This window comes from Oncorhynchus nerka, linkage group LG13, assembly GCF_034236695.1.
Source record: "Oncorhynchus nerka isolate Pitt River linkage group LG13, Oner_Uvic_2.0, whole genome shotgun sequence".
In the NCBI taxonomy this organism is placed as follows: Eukaryota; Metazoa; Chordata; class Actinopteri; order Salmoniformes; family Salmonidae; genus Oncorhynchus; species Oncorhynchus nerka.
This window is the reverse complement of record NC_088408.1, coordinates 60551598-60573265: the sequence shown is the minus strand read 5'-3', so window position 1 is coordinate 60573265 and position 21668 is coordinate 60551598. Positions and strand designations below refer to the sequence as shown.

The window sequence follows — 21668 nt, the reverse complement described above, 5'->3', positions numbered from 1 at the left end:
ATCCTACCCACGCTAAATTACAGAGACGTAATTTATAGATCGGCAGGTAAGGGTGCTCTCGAGTGGCTAGATGTTCTTTACCATTCGGCCATCAGATTTGCCACCAATTCTCCTTATGGGACACATCACTGCACTCTTCTGTAAACTGGTCATCTCTGTATACCCATTCGCAAGACCCACTGGTTGATGCTTATTTATAAAACCCTCTTAGGCCTCACTCCCCCATCTCTGAGATATCTACTGCAGCCCTCATCCTCCACATACAACACCCGTTCTGCCAGTCACATTCTGTTAAAGGTCAACAAAGCACACATCCCTGGGTTGCTCGTTTTTTTTCAGTTCGCTGCAGCTAGAGACTGGAACGAGCTGCAACAAACACTCAAACTCGACAGTTCTATCTCAATTTCTTCATACAAAGACTCAATCATGGACACTCTTACTGATAGTTGTGGCTGCTTTGCATGATGTATTGTTGTCTCTACCTTCTTGCCCTTTGTGATGTTGTCTGTGCCCAATAATGGTTGTACCCTGTTTTGTGCTGCTACCATGCTGTGCTGCTGCCATGTTGTGTTGCTACCATGTTGTTGTCATGTTGTGCTGCTACCAAATCAAACCAAAGTGTATTTGTCACGTGCGCTGAATACAACAGGTGTAGACCTTACAGTGAAATGCTTACTTATAGGCTCTAATCAATAGTACAAAAAAGGTATTAGGTGAACAATAGGCAGGTAAAGAAATAAAACAACAGTAAAAAGACAGGCTATATACAGTAGCGAGGCTATAAAAGTAGCGAGGCTACATACAGACACCGGTTAGTCAGGCTGATTGAGGTAGTATGTGCATGTAGATATGGTTAAAGTGACCATGCATATACAGTATGATGAACAGAGAGTAGCAGTAGTGTACCATGCTGTATTGCTGTCTTTAGGTCTCTCTTCATGTAGTGCGGTGTTGTCTCTCTTGTCGTGATGTGTGTTTTGTCCTATATTTTTATTTTATTTTTAAACCCAGCCTCCGTCCCCGCGGGATAACTTTATCCTTTTGGTAGACCGTCATTGTAAATAAGACTTTGTTCTTTACTGACTTGCCTAGTTAAATAAAGGTTCAATAAAAACAATATAGACTTTTACTCAAGTAGTATTTTACTGGGCGACTTTCACTTTTACTTGAGTCATTTTCTATTAAGGTATCTTTCATTTTACTCAAGTATGAAAATTGGGTACTTTTTCCACCACTGGTAATATCTTTTGAATGAGGTTTCCTTATTACCATACTAAACTGACGTCATAGTTTGTTCTCCTGGCAAATGTCAGGAGATGTGCAGTATTATCATAAGGAACGTTTACTTGTAATACAGAGGAGGAATGGAGGGAAAAGGAGAGGCAGAAGAGGTCAAAGAGAGAGAGGGAGGAAGAGGGTGGCTTGAGTCGGTTAAAAATTGTGGGAAAAGGGGAGATGTTAAAGAATGGTAGAAAGACGGAGCTGCTCTTCCTCCCGGGGAAGGACTGCCCGTTCCATGATCTCGCCATCACGGTTGACAACTCCATTGTGTCCTCCTCCCAGAGCGCTAAGAACCTTGGCGTGATCCTGGACAACACCCTGTCGTTCTCAACTAACATCAAGGCGGTGGCCCGTTCCTGTAGGTTCATGCTCTACAACATCCGCAGAGTACGACCCTGCCTCACACAGGAAGCGGCGCAGGTCCTAATCCAGGCACTTGTCATCTCCCGTCTGGATTACTGCAACTCGCTGTTGGCTGGGCTCCCTGCCTGTGCCATTAAACCCCTACAACTCATCCAGAACGCCGCAGCCCGTCTGGTGTTCAACCTTCCCAAGTTCTCTCACGTCACCCCGCTCCTCCGCTCCCTCCACTGGCTTCCAGTTGAAGCTCGCATCCGCTACAAGACCATGGTGCTTGCCTACGGAGCTGTGAGGGGAACGGCACCTCAGTACCTCCAGGCTCTGATCAGGCCCTACACCCAAACAAGGGCACTGCGTTCATCCACCTCTGGCCTGCTCGCCTCCCTACCACTGAGGAAGTACAGTTCCCGCTCAGCCCAGTCAAAACTGTTCGCTGCTCTGGCCCCCCAATGGTGGAACAAACTCCCTCACGACGCCAGGACAGCGGAGTCAATCACCACCTTCCGGAGACACCTGAAACCCCACCTCTTTAAGGAATACCTAGGATAGGATAAAGTAATCCCTCTCACCCCCCCTCCCCCTGAAAAGATTTAGATGCACTACTGTTCCACTGGAGGTCATAAGGTGAATGCACCAATTTGTAAGTCGCTCTGGATAAGAGCGTCTGCTAAATGACTTAAATGTAATGTAAATGTAAGTGTAAGCAGAGTGAGCTGAAGACAGGCGGAGAAATTAAAGTGAATGAGTGTAACGGATGTGAAATAGCTAGCTAGTTAGCGGTGGTGCGTGCGTACATCACTTGCTCTGAGACCTTGAAGTAGTGGTTCCCCTTGCTCTGCAAGGGCCGGGGGTTTTGTGGAGCGATGGGTAACGATGCTTCGTGGGTGACTGTTGTTGATGTGTGCAGAGGGTCCCTGGTTCGCGCCCGGGTATGGGCGAGGGTACGGTTTAAAGTTATACTGTTACATGAGGGCGAAGAGTTGTAAGGTGATAGGTGTGGTGATGTTCTCGGAGCCTGAGGCTTGCACCGAGGGTCAGGATAAAGATGAGTCTGTGACAGTTGGATTTAAGTTTTTGGAAAAAGTGTACCCTTGCCTTTTGGCTAATCCATTTGTGGTTTCAGGGTGGGTGAAAACAGAGTTGGATGCCGTGGAATCGGTGAGGGTAACCAGAAGTGGTCTTGTGATAATTGGTTGTGTTTCTGCTGGTCAGAGGGTGAAGGCGCTCCACGTTAAATGAATGGGGACAAGAAATGTGAATTGTTTTGCTCTCAAGAAAAGGGCGCTATTGAAAGGAGTGATTACTGGGGTAGCAGTAAATGTAAACGTTTTCCAACTGAAGGGGAAGATTCTCTGTGTTTGTGATGCTGGTCGTTTAGTGCGACACAGACAGGGTGGCGTGTGTGGTGAAACAGAAGAGTCGTTGTCTGTTCTTTTGAGTTTTGATGTTGAGTCTTTGCCCGACAAAGTGATATTAGGATATATAAGTTATCCTGTACGAGCTTTTGTGCCGAATACATTAAGTTGTTACAGGTGTCAAGCTTAAGGGCAGGAGTGTGTAGGTGGGAGGTTCTTAGGTGGGAGAAGTTATTTTTTTCTTTTTTTCACCTTTATTTAACCAGGTAGGCCAGCTGAGAACAAGTTCTCATTTACAACTGCGACCTGGACAAGATAAAGCAAAGCAGTGAGACAAAATCAAACAGCACAGAGTTACACATAAACAAATGTACAGTCAATAACACAATAGAAAAATCTATGTACAGTGTGTGCAAATCTAGAAGAGTAGGGAGGTAGGCAATAAATAGGCCATAGAGGTGAAATAATTACAATTTAGCATTAACACTGGAGTGATGGCTGTGCAGATGATGATGTGCAAGTAGAGATACTGGGGTGCAAAAGTGCAAGAGGGTAAGTAATAATATGGGGGTGAGGTAGTTGGGTGGGCTATTTACAGATTGCCTATGTACAGGTACAGTGATCGGTAAGCTGCTCTGACAGCTGATGCTTAAAGTTAGAGAGGGAGATATAAGACTCCTGTTTCAGTGATTTTTGCAATTCGTTCCAGTCATTGACAGCAGAGAACTGGAAGGAAAGGCAGCCAAAGTAAGTGTTGGCTTTGGGGATGACCAGTGAAATATACCGGCTGGAGTGCGTGCTACGGGTGGGTGTTGCTGTGGTGACCAGTGAGCTGAGATAAGGCCTAGCATAGACTTATAGATGACCTGGAGCCAGTGGGTTTGGCAACGAATATGTAGTGAGAGCCAGCCAACGAGAGCGTACAGGTCGCAGTGGTGGGTAGTATATGGGTCTTTAGTAACAAAACGGATGGCACTGTGATAGACTACATCCAATTTGCTGAGTAGGGTGTTGGAGGCTATTTTTTAAATTACATTGCCAAAGTCAAGGATCGGTAGGATAGTCAGTTTTATGAGGGTATATTTGGCAGCATAAGTGAAGGATTGCGCAATAGGAAGCCGATTCTAGATTACATTTTGGATTGGAGATGCTAAATATGAGTCTGGAAGGAGTTTAGAAGTGTGCAGAAGGGCATGAGACAAAGGAATGTGTAGCATTTGGGAAAGTAGTGGTATGTGTTAATTGTAGGGGTGCCCATGGGGCTTGGGATCAGAAATGTCCCATGCGAGAGAGGCAGGTTGAGGTTTCCAGGGTTAGAGTAGAGCAGACGTTGTCATATGCTGAGGCAGTGAAGAAAGTAGAGGAATATGTGTCAAGGGGAGGGGATCCTGAGAGGAGTGGTGTGAGTAGTAGATCTGTACCAGTACAGAGGGAGACGCCAACAAGTGATATATGTTTCAGTAAGATTGGATTTTTTTATAGCAATGGTTATCAACTGTACTGCAGGGATGGAACGTAACTCGCAGAAAATTGAGGTTGTGGTGGCAGCTGCAGAGAGGTATTTGGGTGTGCAAGACTTTACATCAGAAAAGTTACAGGGTGTGATAAGGTGGGGTTGTCTCATCCTTTTAGGTTGTTGGCCTGAAGTGGGACTAAATATATTTAAATAGTGGAGTAGGGTGGTGTTATTTTTTAACATTATTATTTTGTATTTTTTTGTGAGTGTTGTAGATTGTAGGGTATTTGTTTTTTATTTTTTTTATTTTTTCAAGCAAAGTATAAGGGAGTTATACTCCAATCTAGTAGTTGACGGTAATGCAACATTTGTTGAATGCAAACCGTCGTTAAACATAATCACATAAGAAGTTCCGCTGGCAAAATACTAGTGTCCGGAAGTGGGTGATTCCTGACTCGGGCTGGTGCTAGATTACCTAAATCTGTTGGGGGTGGGTTCTATGGTAGATATGACTGAATAATGTTATTGTTCTAAATCACATGGTAGTTAGCTAGCACTTTCGGGAATAGAAAACATTGAATCAATGATCACTCATTTGTCAAATGTGGGACATTCTTGTCTCTTTGGCCTAATGTTAGCTAGTCTTCTTGGTTTAGCCCAGTATTGGACCTTACATGTTCTGTTTAAAGGGCGAATTGGGCCTGGAAGCCAAAACAGCCAAATATTCCATCTAAACATGATTCGGTTCTCATTTGCGGTACTGTATGTTTTTTAAAATATATCACGTCAAAATAATTTCACAAATGCAAAATACACCGTTCCTATACATTGTTTTAACAGTTAAAGCTGACAGTATTTTTCAGTGGCTTCTATTCCATTTACACACAGGTGTTCGGAGATGCAGATAGCGAAGTTAGAACAGGTCTTCCACTGTAACATGGAAATATGGCCGTGTGGGAACTCTAAACCTATAAAGGTGTGTACTAATTTAAACTTTTTGGAAAATTATTTGTCGCTGATTTTTAAAGATACGTTCCTTATGTTTCCCAAACCGTACCGCAAGCGATGCGTTTTAACGTTCAGAACGAACGTTTGGGCTCTTTTAACACTCCTGCGGCCAACCCAGGCCAGAAGGTATTATCGTCAATAGGCGCTACTATGAATGGGTTATCCTATAGTTAGCTAGTCTGCTAACGTTAGTTAACTGGGGGGAGTCTAGTTATGTCTAGAATATAAAGCTCTGGTTATGTATGTGACCTGTGGCCAAAACAAAAGTTAGCTGCCATTCGGTGAGTGGAGGGTACGTTGCAGGGCAACTAACTGGGGAAGGCGACCAACTGTGAGAATTGAGAATCAAATTGGTTTTGGGTTAGGCCAAAGCAGGTCCTACCTACTGTATCTAGCTCATCCTTTCAGATCTCAAGTCTTGAAGCTTGGGGTCAATGTGGGTTTGAATGAACTGGTTTTCCAAAGCCAACCTGTCCATGCGGCTCATTGTCTTGATACTTGACTTGGTGATGTTGTGCCTCCGTTACAGGAAGAGATGTCAGGAGAGAGCGTGGTGAGCTCGGCAGTGCCGGCGGCTACAACCCGGACCATCACCTTCAAGTGATCCAGCTCCAAGTATGTGAAGCTGAACGTGGGCGGGGCGCTCTACTACACCACCATGCAGACCCTCACGAAGCAGGACACCGTGTTCAAGGCCATGTTCAGCAGCAAGATGGAGGTCCTCACAGACAGTGAAGGTACTGTATCTGTCAGACATCAGTGGCACCAGAACGCATGGTTGGAGGGATCCAGAGTGTCTGAGTGAGGAGTCTTTGTAACATGCTTCTGTATTTTGCTATCCTGGTCCGAGGTCTGGCTGTGCTGTCTTGCCAACTCCTAAATATTAATTGTCAAGAGTCAAGACGAACATGACAACCAGCCTAGGAATTGGCTATGGGCAATTCTTCAGGAACAGAGTCTCAGCTTTTTCACTTTAAAATGTATGTGAAACAAAAATCAATGATTGCAGAGTTAAACAAACCATAGAACTCTATGCACAATGACTACTTTTAACAATTTCCAGACATTTTTACAAAAACCCGTTTACTTCAAGAACAGTGATGGTTTGTGCTGTTGGTGCCATCATTCTATTATCAAACTTCTGCACTGTCCTTTAAGTAAATGTGTTGGTAAAGTTTTCTGTGGAAATTGTTCAAAGTCATCCTTGTGCATATGTTACGCCCCTGAAAACAGGGGAGAAATAATTTACATTTACATTTAAGTTATTTAGCAGACGCTCTTATCCAGAGTGACTTACAAATTGGTGCTTTCACCTTATGACATCCAGTGGAACAGCCACTTTACAATAGTGCATCTAAGTCTTTTAAAGGGGGGTGAGAAGGATTACTTTATCCTATCCTAGGTATTCCTTAAAGAGGTGGGGTTTCAGGTGTCTCCGGAAGGTGGTGATTGACTCCGCTGTCCTGGCGTCGTGAGGGAGTTTGTTCCACCATTGGGGGGCCAGAGCAGCGAACAGTTTTGACTGGGCTGAGCGGGAACTGTACTTCCTCAGTGGTAGGGAGGCGAGCAGGCCAGAGGTGGATGAACGCAGTGCCCTTGTTTGGGTGTAGGGCCTGATCAGAGCCTGGAGGTACTGAGGTGCCGTTCCCCTCACAGGCAAGCACCATGGTCTTGTAGCGGATGCGAGCTTCAACTGGAAGCCAGTGGAGAGAGCGGAGGAGCGGGGTGACGTGAGAGAACTTGGGAAGGTTGAACACCAGACGGGCTGCGGCGTTCTGGATGAGTTGTAGGGGTTTAATGGCACAGGCAGGGAGCCCAGCCAACAGCGAGTTGCAGTAATCCAGACGGGAGATGACAAGTGCCTGGATTAGGACTTGCGCCGCTTCCTGTGTGAGGCAGGGTCGTACTCTGCGGATGTTGTAGAGCATGAACCTACAGGAACGGGCCACCGCCTTGATGTTAGTTGAGAACGACAGGGTGTTGTCCAGGATCACGCCAAGGTTCTTAGCGCTCTGGGAGGAGGACACGATGGAGTTGTCAACCGTGATGGCGAGATCATGGAACAGGCAGTCCTTCCCCGGGAGGAAGAGCAGCTCCGTCTTGCCGAGGTTCAGCTAATAATCACAAGAGTGATACGGTGTTGTATTCTCAATTCAACGTTTAGTTCAATCTTTACAAAAGTAACACATTACAAAACAACAGAAAACCCATTATACAAATAACACAGCAAAATATCTTATTAACAACGCACATGTTCATTCACAATCGACATAAAATGGCAGCTACTCTCAGTACGACGCTATTCTTCACTTCAACAAAGCAGGGCTAATATTACTCTCTTCAAACTTAACTCTAACTTCCTCAAGACGTTACTAAGACACACCTTAAACACTCTTGACATGTTAGCGAGTTATAACATTTAAATGACTATTTTTATCATCAATAAAGTACCTGAAAACAGGGGAGAAATAATCACGAGAGTGATAAGGTGTTGTATTCTCAATTCAACGTTTAGTTCAATGAGAAAAGACCACGATTTTCCCCAGGAATATGGGTGGAGACCAGAGCAATCGATCTCCGGCTCATAGATTAAGAGTATTTCGTAGATCACAGATTAACACTTTTAGGCACTACAAAATAAAGTAATCAATATAACGTTTACACATTACTCTCACAATTCGTACCCTTTGACAGATTTTAACTTTAACACAATTATATGAATGTTATCAATCTCTATCAACTAATACTGAATGCATCTTTTTAACCTTAGATGTTTTAAGATCCTCACATACTATGAATTTGCTAATACTTTTTCATGTATAACAGACTATGAATATTTCCTTTAACCTGTCACACATAGAGTTGTATGGTTTATTTAACATAGAAAACATTGTTTTGTTTTTTAAAGCGAGAACTCTTGAGTCTTAGCATCACTACCATGGAATTGCCCCCATACACTAATTACAAATGAAATGTCTCTAATCTGGTGCTTGTCCCTTTCTAGGCTGGATCTTGATTGACCGGTGTGGGAAACACTTTGGGACAATTCTGAACTACCTTAAGAGATGGAGTGGTGCCACTCCCAGAGAGTCGTCGGGAGACTGAGGAGATGCTGGCTGAGTCCAAGTACTATCTGGTCCAGGGCCTGGCTGATGAGTGTCGGGCTGCCCTTCAGGTAACCCTCACCCTCAAGACGGGTCTTTTCTCCTGTCACACCTCTTTACACCCTTTTCACACTACTGAGCTGAGCCAAGCTGCACTGCACTGGTTTGGTTATGCAGCCACCATAGTCGCTTGAATCGTGTTGGAAAGGACCATGTCAAAATGAAAATATTAGAGCCAGTACGGTTTTGGTCGGCACAATGGTGTGAAATAGTTTAAGTCTCATCCCTGCACCCACACTCTGCCTTTGTATAGCTCTACTTCCTCTACCTCCTACAAATATATAATTACTGGCCCAGCAACCCGCCCAATCTGTTAGAGGATCTATGTTCAAATTCATATTGATTCTGGACAAAATCTGTCTTTACCGTCTAAGTATGACTCATGTTTTTATTGGTGTTCTAGAACAAAGAGTCGTACGAGCCGTTCTGTAAACTTCCCCTGGTGACCTCATCGAAGGAAGATCACAGACTCATTGCCACCTCTAATAAGGTATTGTTGACTGAGTGAAGGACACGTCCGGTATTTACTAGGGAAGATCTAGTCTCACATATTGAATATTTACTGGCATCTTCCTCTGTTGTTTTGTCTCTACACAGCCTACTGTCAAACTGTTACACAACAAAAGCAACGATAAATACTCCTACACCAGGTGAGACTCTTACGTCTATAAAGACAAATTGGCAGTGAATTATGGTTCCGTTGAAGTCTGAAGTTTACATACACCTTAGCCAAATACATTTCAACTCAGTTTTCACAATTCCTGACATTTAATCCCAGTAAATATTCCCTGTTTTAGGTCAGTTAGGATCACCACTTTTTTTTAAGAATGTGTAATGTCAGAATAATGGTAGAGAATTATTTATTTCAGCTTTTATTTCTTTCATCACATTCCCAGTGGGTCAGAAGTTTACATACACTCAATTAGTATTTGGTAGCATTGCCTTTAAATTGTTGAACTTGGGTCAAACGTTTTGGGTAGCCTTCCACAAGCTTCCCACAATAAGTTGGGTGAATTTTGGACCATTCCTCCTGATAGAGCTGGTGTAACTGAGTCAGGTTTGTAGCCTCCTTGCTCGCACACGCTTTTTCAGTTCTGCCCACAAATGTTCTATGGGATTGACGTCTTTGTGATGTCTACTCCAATACCCTGACTTTGTTGTCCTTAAGCCATTTTGCCACAACTTTGGAAGTATGCTTGGGGTCATTGTCCATTTGGAAGACCCATTTATTTTCGACCAAGCTTTAACTTCCTGACTGATGTCTTAAGATGTTACTTCAATATATCCACCAAATGTTCCATCCTCATGATGCCACTTCACAAAATAGAAAAGCACCCCCACAACATGATGCTGCCACCGCCGTGCTTCACGTTTGGGATGGTGTTCTTCGGGTTGCAAGCATCCCCCTTTTCCTTCCACACATAACGGTGGTCATTATGGCCAAACAGTTATATTTTTGTTTCATCAGACCAGTGGACATTTCTCCAAAAAGTATGATCTTTGTACCCATGTGCAGTTGCAAACTGTAGTCTGTCTTTTTTCTGGCGGTTTTGGCACAGTGGCTTCTTCATTGCTGAGCTGCCTTTCAGGTTATGTCGATATAGGACTCGTTTTACTGAGGATATAGATACTTTTGTACCCGTTTCCTCCAGCATCTTCACAAGGTCCTTTGCTGTTGTTCTGGGATTGATTTGCACTTTTTGCACCAAAGTACGTTCATCTCTAGGAGACAGAACGCTTCTCCTTCCTGAGCCGTATGAAGCTGCGTGGTCCCATGGTGTTTATACTTGCGTACTATTGTTTGTACAGATGAACGTGGTGCCTTCACTAAATTTCTACCAAGGATGAACCAGACTTGTGGAGGTCTACAATCTTTTTCTGAGGACTTCTTTCTTTAGATTCTTCCCATGATGTCAAGCAAACTCAGTACCTCTTTGAAGGTAGGCCTTGAAATACATCCACAGGTACACCTCCAATTGACTCAAATGATATCAATTAGCCTATCAGAAGCTTCTAATGCCATGACATAATTGTCTGGAATTTTCCAAGCTGTTTAAAGGCACAGTCAACTTAGTGTATGTAAACGTCTGACCCACTGGAATTGTGATACAGTGAAATAATCTGTCTGTAAACAATTGTTGGAAAAATTACTTGTGCCATGCACAAAGTAGATGTCCTAACCGACTTGCCAAAACTATAGTTTGTTAACAAGAAACTTGCGGAGTGGTTGAAAAACAAGTTTTAATGACTCCAACCTAAGTGCATGTAAACTTTCGACTTCAACTGTAAATCTCAAGTGAAAACTCTGCAATATCTCACAACATATCACCTAGCCACGTCATTTGATATTGCAATCTGATGTCCGACAGCATAGTCGATGATGTGACACGCAGCCGGTTGTTGCAGGCTTCCCCTTCCTTCCCTCCAGACAGTAACTCTGACGACAACATGTCGAAGAACATCGAGCTGTTTAACAAGCTGTCCTTAACAAGGACGTGATCGGCGACGAGATCTGCTGCTGGTCCTTATATGGCCAGGACCGCAAGATCGCCGAGGTGTGCTGCACCTCTATCGTCTACGCCACCGAGAAGAAGCAGACCAAGGTAACGCAAGTGAATCATACTCTGGGACGGCTTATAGTGGGATGTCGTCATTAAGATATTTTAATCAGCACAAACTAGGCAAGTACATCATGTATCTGGCTTCCATCTCTGATGACAGAACTGATTCATCCTCTTTAGTAAATTATTTCAATTTATGAGTTGGTTGTCTCTAACCTTCTGTTGGCATAAAATAGAGTACTTTAATATGCCGTTGTGACATTTGTTTTTTAACAAAGTACAGGCGTACTTTACGTTCAGATAACATAATACCCAGGCAGGCAGACAGACATACATAAATGCATATATATCCAATCCCCTACCGTTCCAGGTGGAGTTCCCTGAGGTGTGGATCTACGAGGAGCCCCCTCAACATCCTGCTGTACGAGTCCCAGGACGGGAGGGGTCCTGACAACGCTCTGCTGGAGGCCACAGGGGGTGCCGCCGGCCGCTCGCACCACCTGGACGAAGACGAGGAGCGCGTTGACAGGGTGCGCAGGTTCCACGTCAAACGGCCCGACGACCGCACACACCACCACCAGTAACCCCTGACTGACCTCGACCATCCAAAGCCCGGCCCTAAATGTCTGACCCTGGGGACTCAGTGGAACTCTTCTGTGCCTTACTTCCAGCGCCTCTTCTTCCCCACTCCTACTCTCACACAGGAGCTCACTGCTGAGGATGAGAGACTAGTTGAAGCGTAGTGTGATGTGGTGAAGTTGTTTCACGTGTGTTCATTTGTAGACTATCTTGTTGTGTGTAGTGCTCTGATGATTTTTTGTTTTCTTTTTCTCATCTGTCGGTTGGCAGATGCAGAGTTTGGAGGTGATGATTTGTTTTTCTACTGTGCGTGAATGTAAATAGGATTGTTAATGGGACTGGAAATGTGTGGAATGGAAATGTCAGTTGTTATACTGGAGGGAATTGCAATGTCAGCATCGTGTTCTTTGGTCCTTGCTATAATGCAATCCAGAAGAACAAGAATCAACGTTTGTCACTGAGTTTTTGGATGTGTTGAAAGAAAAGTCTTCTAAGTGTTTGAAGAAGCTGTATGATGGCTGTCAATCAGGTGTTCTACAATAAAATCCCACTAGGGGGCAGTATTGAATCAGATGATCTCATTGTGTCTGAGACAGTGTCGCTGCTCGCAGCCTTTCATGTTCTATCAATTTCCAACGATTTTTGTTGCATTTTTTAAATTCACCCTATTGAATATCAGTCAACATTTAGTTGATTAAAAAGATATCATACAATAGAGTACCTCTACTCTCCCACAACCACTTTTTAATTAATAGGATTTCCCATTTAACCCATTGTCCCTTCTTGCCATGCAAATGATTGCTTACAAGGGAAGAACTTGAGCTGTGACGTGTTATCCAGGTTGATTGAAGATTGAATGATGGAGCTCCAAGGCTGAAAAGAATGGTTGAAACTAAAGCTCTACCCCCCCCAAGGAGGAGAGCTCTCTCCTACAAGCTTTTAACAGGCAGATCATTTAGACCTGGCCCTCATCAGGGAATGTAACTGTATGTCCACATGTGTTCTCTTTTAGGAAACCATACTTGTGAAGACATCTGTCTACAGATTTAACATTTAAATGTTTTACACGCTTATAGATACCTTATCAAATAAATGAAAGATTTCTACAATGTGATTTTATTTTTCTAATTTCATTTGAATTTTGGTTGAAATACAAAATTATGATACACATGACTTTGTTGCAAAATCAATGATTCCTATCCTGACGGTTGCTATAGTACAAAAATATATAATGTACTATTTTAGAGAGTAAGTACACTTTGCTCTGAATTCAACAACACCGTAATGTGAATATAGTGCTTACATCTGAAATACTAAACCAGCAGAGACATAAGGCTCCCTTAGCCTTGAATTCACAAACAGAAATGAATTGAAATATACAAGTGTGTGGTAGATCATAGACATGACACAGGTTTGTGCTTTTCTTGGGTCCCTTAAAGAGATTCTCCGGTACTTTTGTATACTTATTAGTCAGTAGTTATGACAGTAGCGCTCATGAGCCAAAAGTGGTCCCTGAAAATGGCATAATATGTCACGTACTGTATGTGCACGACGTCATTTCTCTCTCTCTGCTGTGTCCACTGAGCCGTTGGGCCCGCCCTGCAACTTTGTTGGATAACACTGTCACTCAAATGCAAGCTCATTGGCTAGAACTCAAATTGCTAGGTGGCTGGCCACGTGAGGTTAAATTTAGGGAAAATAGCGCAGCACAGCTTCAAGAAAAGTCGCTTTCAAACTAGGAATTTCTTGGCTAATTGAGGTAAGACTAATTCTGCTCATAGATTATTCAATAGTATGAACTACAAATTGACACATTCAGCCCAATGTGGGAGGTTTAAAAAATACTTTCTTAGTCGCCAAAGTACCGGAGTATGTCTTTAAATGAACACTTGGTTGGCTCCAGTCAATTCTATCACACAGGATTGGTGCATAAGAAGAACTGAAATATATTTTCTTAAGAGATTGCCTGATTGACATTAAATACATTGATTGATTCATTGGTTTGTACATTTGCAGTTTCGGGTTTTCTGAAAGCAACAGCTGTAGGTATTTTTGGGGTGTTCATCTCTAACAAAAACCAGCCTGATCCCAGATTTGTTTGTGGGGTCTTGCAACTGGCTATTGAGTTTGTGTACAACACAAACAGATCTGGAATCAGGCAATACAAGAGCAAAATTCTTGGTCTAATCCAGATGATGTGTCTGTCTCCTGGGTGCCTGTCCATTCTCTCCTTAGTGTGTCTCTATGTCCTGCACAGGTCATCGAGCCCTGGTCCGAGTGGAAACCTAGAGTGACAAATATGTCATTCGTTCAGTCTGCATGTGTTGATCACCTGCATTGTGTTAATTAGGGGACGTAACAGAAAACATTTGAAAACCCTTGCAATTAAATGAAAGATTCCTATTGGACACTGTAGTCCCTCTTTGTTTCAGTCCATTTTCTTCCGTTTGGTGCCAAATGAACGCGATCCTGGAGCTGCCTGCTGCAAAAAGGACTCCGCATTCCTTTTTGTATGGTTCACAGTATGTCCATAATCCAAGGTAGTGCATGCCCTCATAAAAAACCATACAATAACTGCATCTTACTCCAAACATTTGTTAACGTTTCCTATGTTTGATATCATATCAATGCGATCACAGTCATTTCAATATTTGTTTGTCTGTTCTGTGTATAATGCCACTGGGAAGCCAAAGGAAACATTCTACTTTGTGTGGACAATAAAAAATAAAAAAATGTCTTCTTTGTCATGAATCCCGCCGAAGATGGTGCCTCTTCCTGTTCGGGCGGCACTCGGCGGTCGTCGTCGCCGGCCTACTAGCTGCCACCGATCCCCTTTTCTGTTTCATTTAGTTGTGTCTGATTTGTTGCACCTGTTTCGTGTTTAGGTTTGGTTGTGGGCTATTTAAACCCAGTAGGCCCACCGGCTTTTGTGCGGGCTTGTTTTTCTGGTTATGGTGTTTGATTATTCTTGTGGTTTCTTTTTTCCGATCAGTTTCGTCCTGTTTGTTTGGACTGGGACTTTACACGCCCTTGTGTGTGTGGCGTGACCGTCTCTCTGTTTTTTTGGAATATTAAAGATCCACATCTTTTGAACTACCCTGCTCTCTGCGCCTGACTCCTGAGCTCACTACTTATTGAAGCCGTGACATTCTTCTAGCAGCTAAAATAAAAGTCAGCAGAAAGCATATGATTCTAACCAGCTGTGCACGAGCCTGGTCCCAGATCTCAGGCAAATTATGTGGCAAAGGCCATAGGAGTTGGCCAAGACAGTACAAACAGGTCTGGGAACAGGCAACCAGGCCCCTCTCAGCAGCAGTAACAGCATCACTCACCACCATGAGATGTCCATTCTTGTCCTTGTACACCATGGACTCCTGGCCACTGCGGAATTCCACAATGCCCTCTTTCCCCGCCTTCATCTGAAACTTGACGCTAAAGAATAACCACATATCATAGTCATATTCACCCAGAACTCATTGGAAAACACTGGCAATTGTTACTGAGTGGACTATCCTAAATAAAATAACATTCATAAGTAAGCTCATCTGGCCTCTTGATCCATCGGACTAGAACGCCCAGAATCAATCCTGTCAGCCACAGCCTTACCTGCCCTGGACCACGTTGATGGCGCTCTGCTTGTTGGCAACCACGCTGAGTTTGGTCAACGCTTCAAACAGGTGGTCACACTGCATGATTAGGTCCCCCTGGGCACACGAGGTCAGGACACATTGGATAGCATTAGGACTGTGTCTGAAATGGCATTATATTCCCTGTATAGTGCAATACTTTTGACCAGGGCACGTAGTGCACTATATGTAATAGGGCGCCATTTTGGATGCACATCGGATTCCATTTTGAGCAGTTCCTGGTTAGAATCACTTGAATAACAGAGGCACTACATGGACATTACCAGGCTATTATTCTATACGTTGTGTGAGGGTGTGGAGACCGTGTCCTCCTACCTTCTGCTTATCGTCTTCACTTGGAATATGGAAAATGATGATGCCATCACTCAAGGTACTGACCGACACACCTGTAATCGAGTAAGCAGCACTCACACAGATCAGTACACTTTAAAACCAAATCTATTCTATACAACCAGTATTTATCCACATTAGTCTCATTGGGGAGAATCCGAACTTCCCCTTAAGTAGAATTTTGACCTAGTAATCCATTGTGAAAATGTGACTTAAATGGAAGTTAAGATTCGTCTCATTGAGATCAAATCTATTTTGCAAGAGAGATCAGACAAGCTAGAACCCCATCCATCCCATCCACAGCATGCTGGATGCTCACCTTTCAGAGTAGTGTACAACACTCTCTGCTTGATCTTGGCATCATCCACCACATAGGCAGCAGTCTGTGTGAGGATGAGCTGCCGAGGTCGGGCTTTAAATCCATTCCTGTCGTACTTCACTATTGGTATGCTGTACTGCAAAGAGAGAGAGAAAAGAAAGATGATGGGAGAGAGGGGCGAGAGAGAGCGAGAGGGAAGAGAGATGGTGTAAGAGTACGAGAGTGAGAGAGGGAGCAGGAGAGAAAAAGAGAGAAAATATTTTTAAACGATTGAAACAATCTTTCTATGAGTTTTAAGTGTCAAGGACACACTGCAACACAAGTGTCTTGATTACCTTGATTCCTTCATGGTGAATCATCTGCAAGACCTTCATATTTATGTCCTGTTCACCTGAAAAAAAGAACATAGTGTAAGATGTGGCATTTGACCCTAAAATACGAGTTTAAGTAAGACACCACATAATACACAGATACTATTCACTACTCAGGGGTTTCCAAACGTTTTTGTCCCACAACCCCATTTTGATATCTGAAAAATCCTGCGACCCCAACCTGGTGAAAAAAAATATGTAATTAACAGCCGATGTTAACTTGTTTATTTGGGGCTGTGGCAGTCAATTGAAAAACATTCTAACAGTGTTTCTGATTGTCTTTTTAACTCACCAGCACATTTTAATGTGGGGCTATGACAGTCAATTGCAAATTAGTCTGACGTAGTCTCTTATCTTACCACCACTAACGAGATGGGTGTGCTTGATGGGTGTGCTTGATGCATGTCGTGTCGGAGCTTCTCAAATTCAAGGGGCGTGGTCAACAGTGCGCACCTCATCTCTGAGGTCACATCCAAACTGGATCAATATTTGGTTTAATGCAGGAGAGAGCACTGAATCTAGCTTCACACAGATATGAGCTGGTGAAGGGTAGCCTACCACAAGTTTTATGGTGTTTTTAAGACAACTGGGAACTCAAGGTCAAATTATGACGTCAGTGATCTTCAGGTCGGAAAGCCGGAGCTCTGGAAAGAGGCCCGAGGTCCCGAGTTGGAATTCCGAGTTGGATGACCATTTCTTTCCAAGTTTCCAGTTGTCTTGAACGCACTGAAGTCAGAGATTTCAGAGTTCCCATTTATTTTGAATGCGACATAAATGCTCAGAGTAGTTGCGCATCACACCTGCACAACGGTCAGGAGGAATTCAACTGCAATATTCTTGGGATGTCTGGTGTGAACCGCTCTCTTGAGGTCACGCCATAGCCTCTCAATCGGGTTGATGTCACAACTCTGGCTGGGCCAATCCAGAAGTCGTATTTTCTTCTGTTGAAGCCATTCTGTTGTTGATTTACTTCTGCGTTTTGAGTCATTGTCCTGTTGCGTCATCCAACTTCTGTTGAGCTTCAATTGGCGGACAGATAGCCTTACATTCTCCTGCAAAATGTCTTGAAAAACTTGGGAATTCATATTTCCATCGATGATAGCAAGCTGTCCAGGCCCTGAGGCAGCAAAGCAGCTTCAAACCATGATGCTCCCTTCACAATACTTTACAGTTGGGATGATGTTAGTTTTGATGTTAGTGTGCTGTGCCTTTTTCTCTCCACACATAGTGTTGTGTGTTCCTTCCAAACAACTCAGTTTAATCTGTCCACAGAATATTTATGCCAGTAGCGCTGTGGAACATCCAGATGCTCTTTTGCGAACTTCAGACGTGCAGCACTATGTTTTTTGGGACACTTGGCTTCTTCCGTGGTGTCCTCCCATGAACACCATTCTTGTTTAGTGTTTTACGTTATCGTAGACTCGTCAGAGATGTTAGCATGTCCCAGAGATTTCTTTAAACTAGCTGACACTCTAAGATTCTTCTTCACCTCATTGAGCATTCTGCGCTGTGCTCTTGCAGGACGGCCACTCCTAGAGAGAGTAGCAACAGTGTTGAACTTTCTCCATTTATAGACAACTTGTCTTACCATGGACTGATGAACATCAAGGCTTTTAGAGATACTTTTGTAACCCTTTCCAGCTTTATGCAAATCAACAATTCTTAATCTTGGGTCTTCTGAGATCTCTTTTGTTCGAGGCATGGTTCATTGGCATCAGCCAATGCTTCGTGTGAATAGTAAACTCAAATTTTGTGAGTGTTTTTTATTGGGCAGGGCAGCTCTAACCAATATCTCCAATCTCGTCTCAATGATTGTACTCCAGGTTAGCTGACTCCTGACTCCAATTAGCTAATGGAGAAGTAATTAGCCTAGGGGTTCACATACTTTTTTATCAACAAACACAGTGAATGTTTAAATGATCTATTCAATATAGACAAGAAAAATACAATCATTTGTGTGTTATTAGTTTAAGCAGACTGTTTGTCTGTTGTTGCAACTTAGATGAAGATCAGATCTAAATTGATGACCAATTTATGCAGAAATCCAGACAATTCCAAAGGGTTCACATACTTGTTCTTGCCGCTGTAGGTCAATATGTGCTCTTCCAAGTGTTGGAGGTGAGCAGGCATCAATCGTGTGGGACACTTTACTGATGCTGTTTTCTGTTAGAAAACATGCACAGCAGAGGGAATGGGGCATGGGTTGCTTTTGAAAGACTCTCCAATAAGAATTCCTTCCTTTGAATCCACTGATTCGGTCACTCAACTGTTGAATGTTTTTGTATTTCCCCTGCATGCTTGGGTTCGTTCAGTTTCCCAAATATGTCTGTTACATAAGCAAGGAGACATTTTATTTCCATTACCAAGTCAACCAAGTTTTTTTTTATTTTTTACATCTATTGTGAATGACAACAGTTCCCCTCTCAATTCGAAAAATCTTTCCAACACTCCCTCTTGATAACCACCAAGCCTTGGTGTGAAACAGAACATTGTCATGCTTTGATCCCATATCTCCACATAGGTTTGTGAACAGGCGTGCGCGTCCTTGTGAATTGCATCCCCCGACATGTATAGCGAACAAAGTCAATGCATGGGCATCTCGGCACCTCACAGTTAACGTCCATTTGGAGAGCATAACCTGGGGAGTTTTTGAGTCGTTCAGTCAGAGTCCCTCTTGATTGCTAGCAATACCAAATAAATGCTTCACAGAGTTCAAGTAACAGACATCTCAACATCAACTGATCAGAGGAGACTGCGTGAATCAGGCCTTCATGTTTGAATTGCTGCAAAGAAACCTCTACTAAAGGACACCAATAAGAAGAAGAGACTTGATTGGGCCAAGAAACACGAGCACTGTCAGTGATTTATTTAGAAAACACTTAACCAGCATGGTTACCAAAGCATTCTGCAGGGATACACCATCCCATCTGGTTTGCGTTTATTTTTTATTTTTTTTATGTCACGCCCTGACCATAGAGAGACTTTTATTCTCTATGTTGGTTAGGTGGGGGTGTGACTATGGTGGGTTATCTAGGTTATTGTATGTCTATGTTGGCCTGGTATGATTCCCAATCAGAGGCAGCTGTTTATCGTTGTCTCTGATTGTGGATCATATTCAGGCAGCCTTTTCCCACTGGGTTTTTGTGGGATCTTGTTTTTGGTTAGTTGCCTGTGAGCATGCCATTAGCTCCACGTTTCGTTTGTGCTTTATTGTTTTTTGTGCCGGGTTCACTAAATAAATAGTTGAACCCATACCACGCTGCACTTTGGTCCGACAATCCTTACAACGACGTTCATGACAATTTAACTAGGCAAGTCAGTTGAGAACAAATTCTTATTCACAATGACAGCCTAGGGACAGTGGGTTAACTGCCTTGTTCAGGGGCAGAACAACAGATTTTTACCTTGTCAGCTCGAGGATTCGATCTAGCAACCTTTCGGTTACTGGCCCAATGCTCTAACCACTAGGCTACCTGCCGCATAGTGGGACTATCATTTGTTTTTCAACAGGACAATGTTGTTGCTGTGTGTTATGGGCTTTCGTGCCCTTGTGGATTGTGCAGATGATTACGGGTCTCGTCCCGTGCGATAATCATTGTGTGCGCGTGTTATTTATTCGAGGTACTCCTCGCTCTTTTGTTTGAGTTTCAACCCTGTGTTTTTGTTACGTGTTTGTTTGGTCTTTGTCCTTGTGCCTTAACACAGCACGCCGTAATTTGGGCATAATAAAAATTAAAAATACGCATTCCTGCGCCTGTCTCCCGAATCTCTTCATGCCAAAGTGACAGTTACTACATGATTCCATAGTTCTGATGTCGTCACTATTATTCTACAATGTAGAAAATAGTCAAAAACTCTGAAAAACCCTTGAATAAGTAGGTGTGTCCAAACCTTTGACTGGTACTATATATATATATATATACACATACATACACACTGTATATTTTTTAGATATATATAGTTGTATATCGTATTTTATTCTCAGGATTTTGGAAATTCTCCTGCGACCCCCATATCAGGTCCCCTCCTGCGACCCCACATGGGGTTGTGATCCCTAGTTTGGGAACCGCTGTGCTACTATATACTGACTGATCCTGGTGTCCACATAGGGTTGGGAGACACTCTGTGGGTAGCTGTCCTTCTTGCCCTTGAAGATGACACTGGTGATCCCCTTGAGTTGAAGCTGGGAGGGAAACACAATTAATAAACATCACAAAGACGGAATTACACATTCATGTGATCACAAACATCGGCATAGGTTATACAGGTTATACAAGGTTTAAAATCCTAACCTTTTAGGCCCCTATGCCTACAACACAGTAAATCAAATAAAACATGTACAGTACTACAACAAAAGTATGTTGCCTACTATATCCATGACGTAATGGATAGCAAAAATCTAGTTTTTATTTATCTGACTTTCATTTATCTGCATGTTCAGCCCTTAGATTTAACAACAATTTCACATAAACAGTTGATTTCATGAGTTTGATTCACAAATGTCAATTTAAAGAAAATACGGTCCGCCAAAACAAAAACCTGATCAGAATGAATTTATATGAAGCTGTAAGTACAGAAATGGTTTGCTCAGGGGGAAATGAATATCCAACTCGTCAGTGACAACTGTCAGGAATTTGGAGTGAGAGCAACTATGTGAGCTTATTACTGTATTATAGACACTATGTTCTGGGATTTCCTACGATCTTCTACGTAAAAGAACCCCTTACCTTCTAAAAACTCTTGTGTAGCTAGAGCGTGTACATGAGAGTCTCATCTTTTCATAGATAGCTTTTAATCGTTTTTAGTAGCTTAACCATTCGGATGTTTTAGTAAAAAAGACCCAGCCCGGAGCCTCTTTGGGATCTGCTCTTGTCTCACAAACACTGCTCTAGCTCAGCCCCCGTTAATCACACAAACGAATGATTGGTATGAATGCAGAAAAAATAGACAACTCCAATGGTACAACCCAGAAGTCTGTAGCTCAAACACACGTTGTGTTTTAAAAGTCCCAAACAGGGGTGGAAGTAACTAATTACAAATACTCTTGTTACTGTAATTGAGTAGCTTTCCCGAGTACTTTGAGTATTTCTCTAAGTCAGTAATTACATTTTGACTTAAGTATGTTTTGAATTAATTATTGTATTTCACTACCTTTTTAAAGCCATAAATTACAGACTACAATTTTGTAGGCTATCCATAGTTTATCATGATGTTACATGGGCTGGGGCCCCTCAAAT

The 21668-nt window shown here is 42.9% G+C and overlaps 1 protein-coding gene and 1 pseudogene across 1 annotated transcript in view; one reads left to right on the top strand and one right to left on the bottom strand.

Moving 5' to 3' along the window:
• Positions 1 to 5517: 5517 nt before the first annotated feature.
• LOC115140650 (BTB/POZ domain-containing adapter for CUL3-mediated RhoA degradation protein 3-like) lies at positions 5518 to 12834 on the top strand (annotated as a pseudogene).
• Positions 12835 to 12885: 51 nt separating this feature from the next.
• LOC115139765 (unconventional myosin-Ih-like) overlaps positions 12886 to 21668 on the bottom strand; it is a 44915-nt gene continuing 36132 nt past the window's right edge. The window contains exons 25-31 of the mRNA XM_065026521.1: positions 20521 to 20614; positions 16396 to 16451; positions 16061 to 16196; positions 15727 to 15797; positions 15371 to 15468; positions 15097 to 15196; positions 12886 to 14049 (exon numbers count right to left, since the gene is read on the bottom strand). Of these exons, the coding sequence (XP_064882593.1) occupies positions 14023 to 14049; positions 15097 to 15196; positions 15371 to 15468; positions 15727 to 15797; positions 16061 to 16196; positions 16396 to 16451; positions 20521 to 20614 (582 nt within the window). The 3' untranslated portion in view covers positions 12886 to 14022. The remainder of the gene's footprint in view (positions 14050 to 15096; positions 15197 to 15370; positions 15469 to 15726; positions 15798 to 16060; positions 16197 to 16395; positions 16452 to 20520; positions 20615 to 21668) is intronic.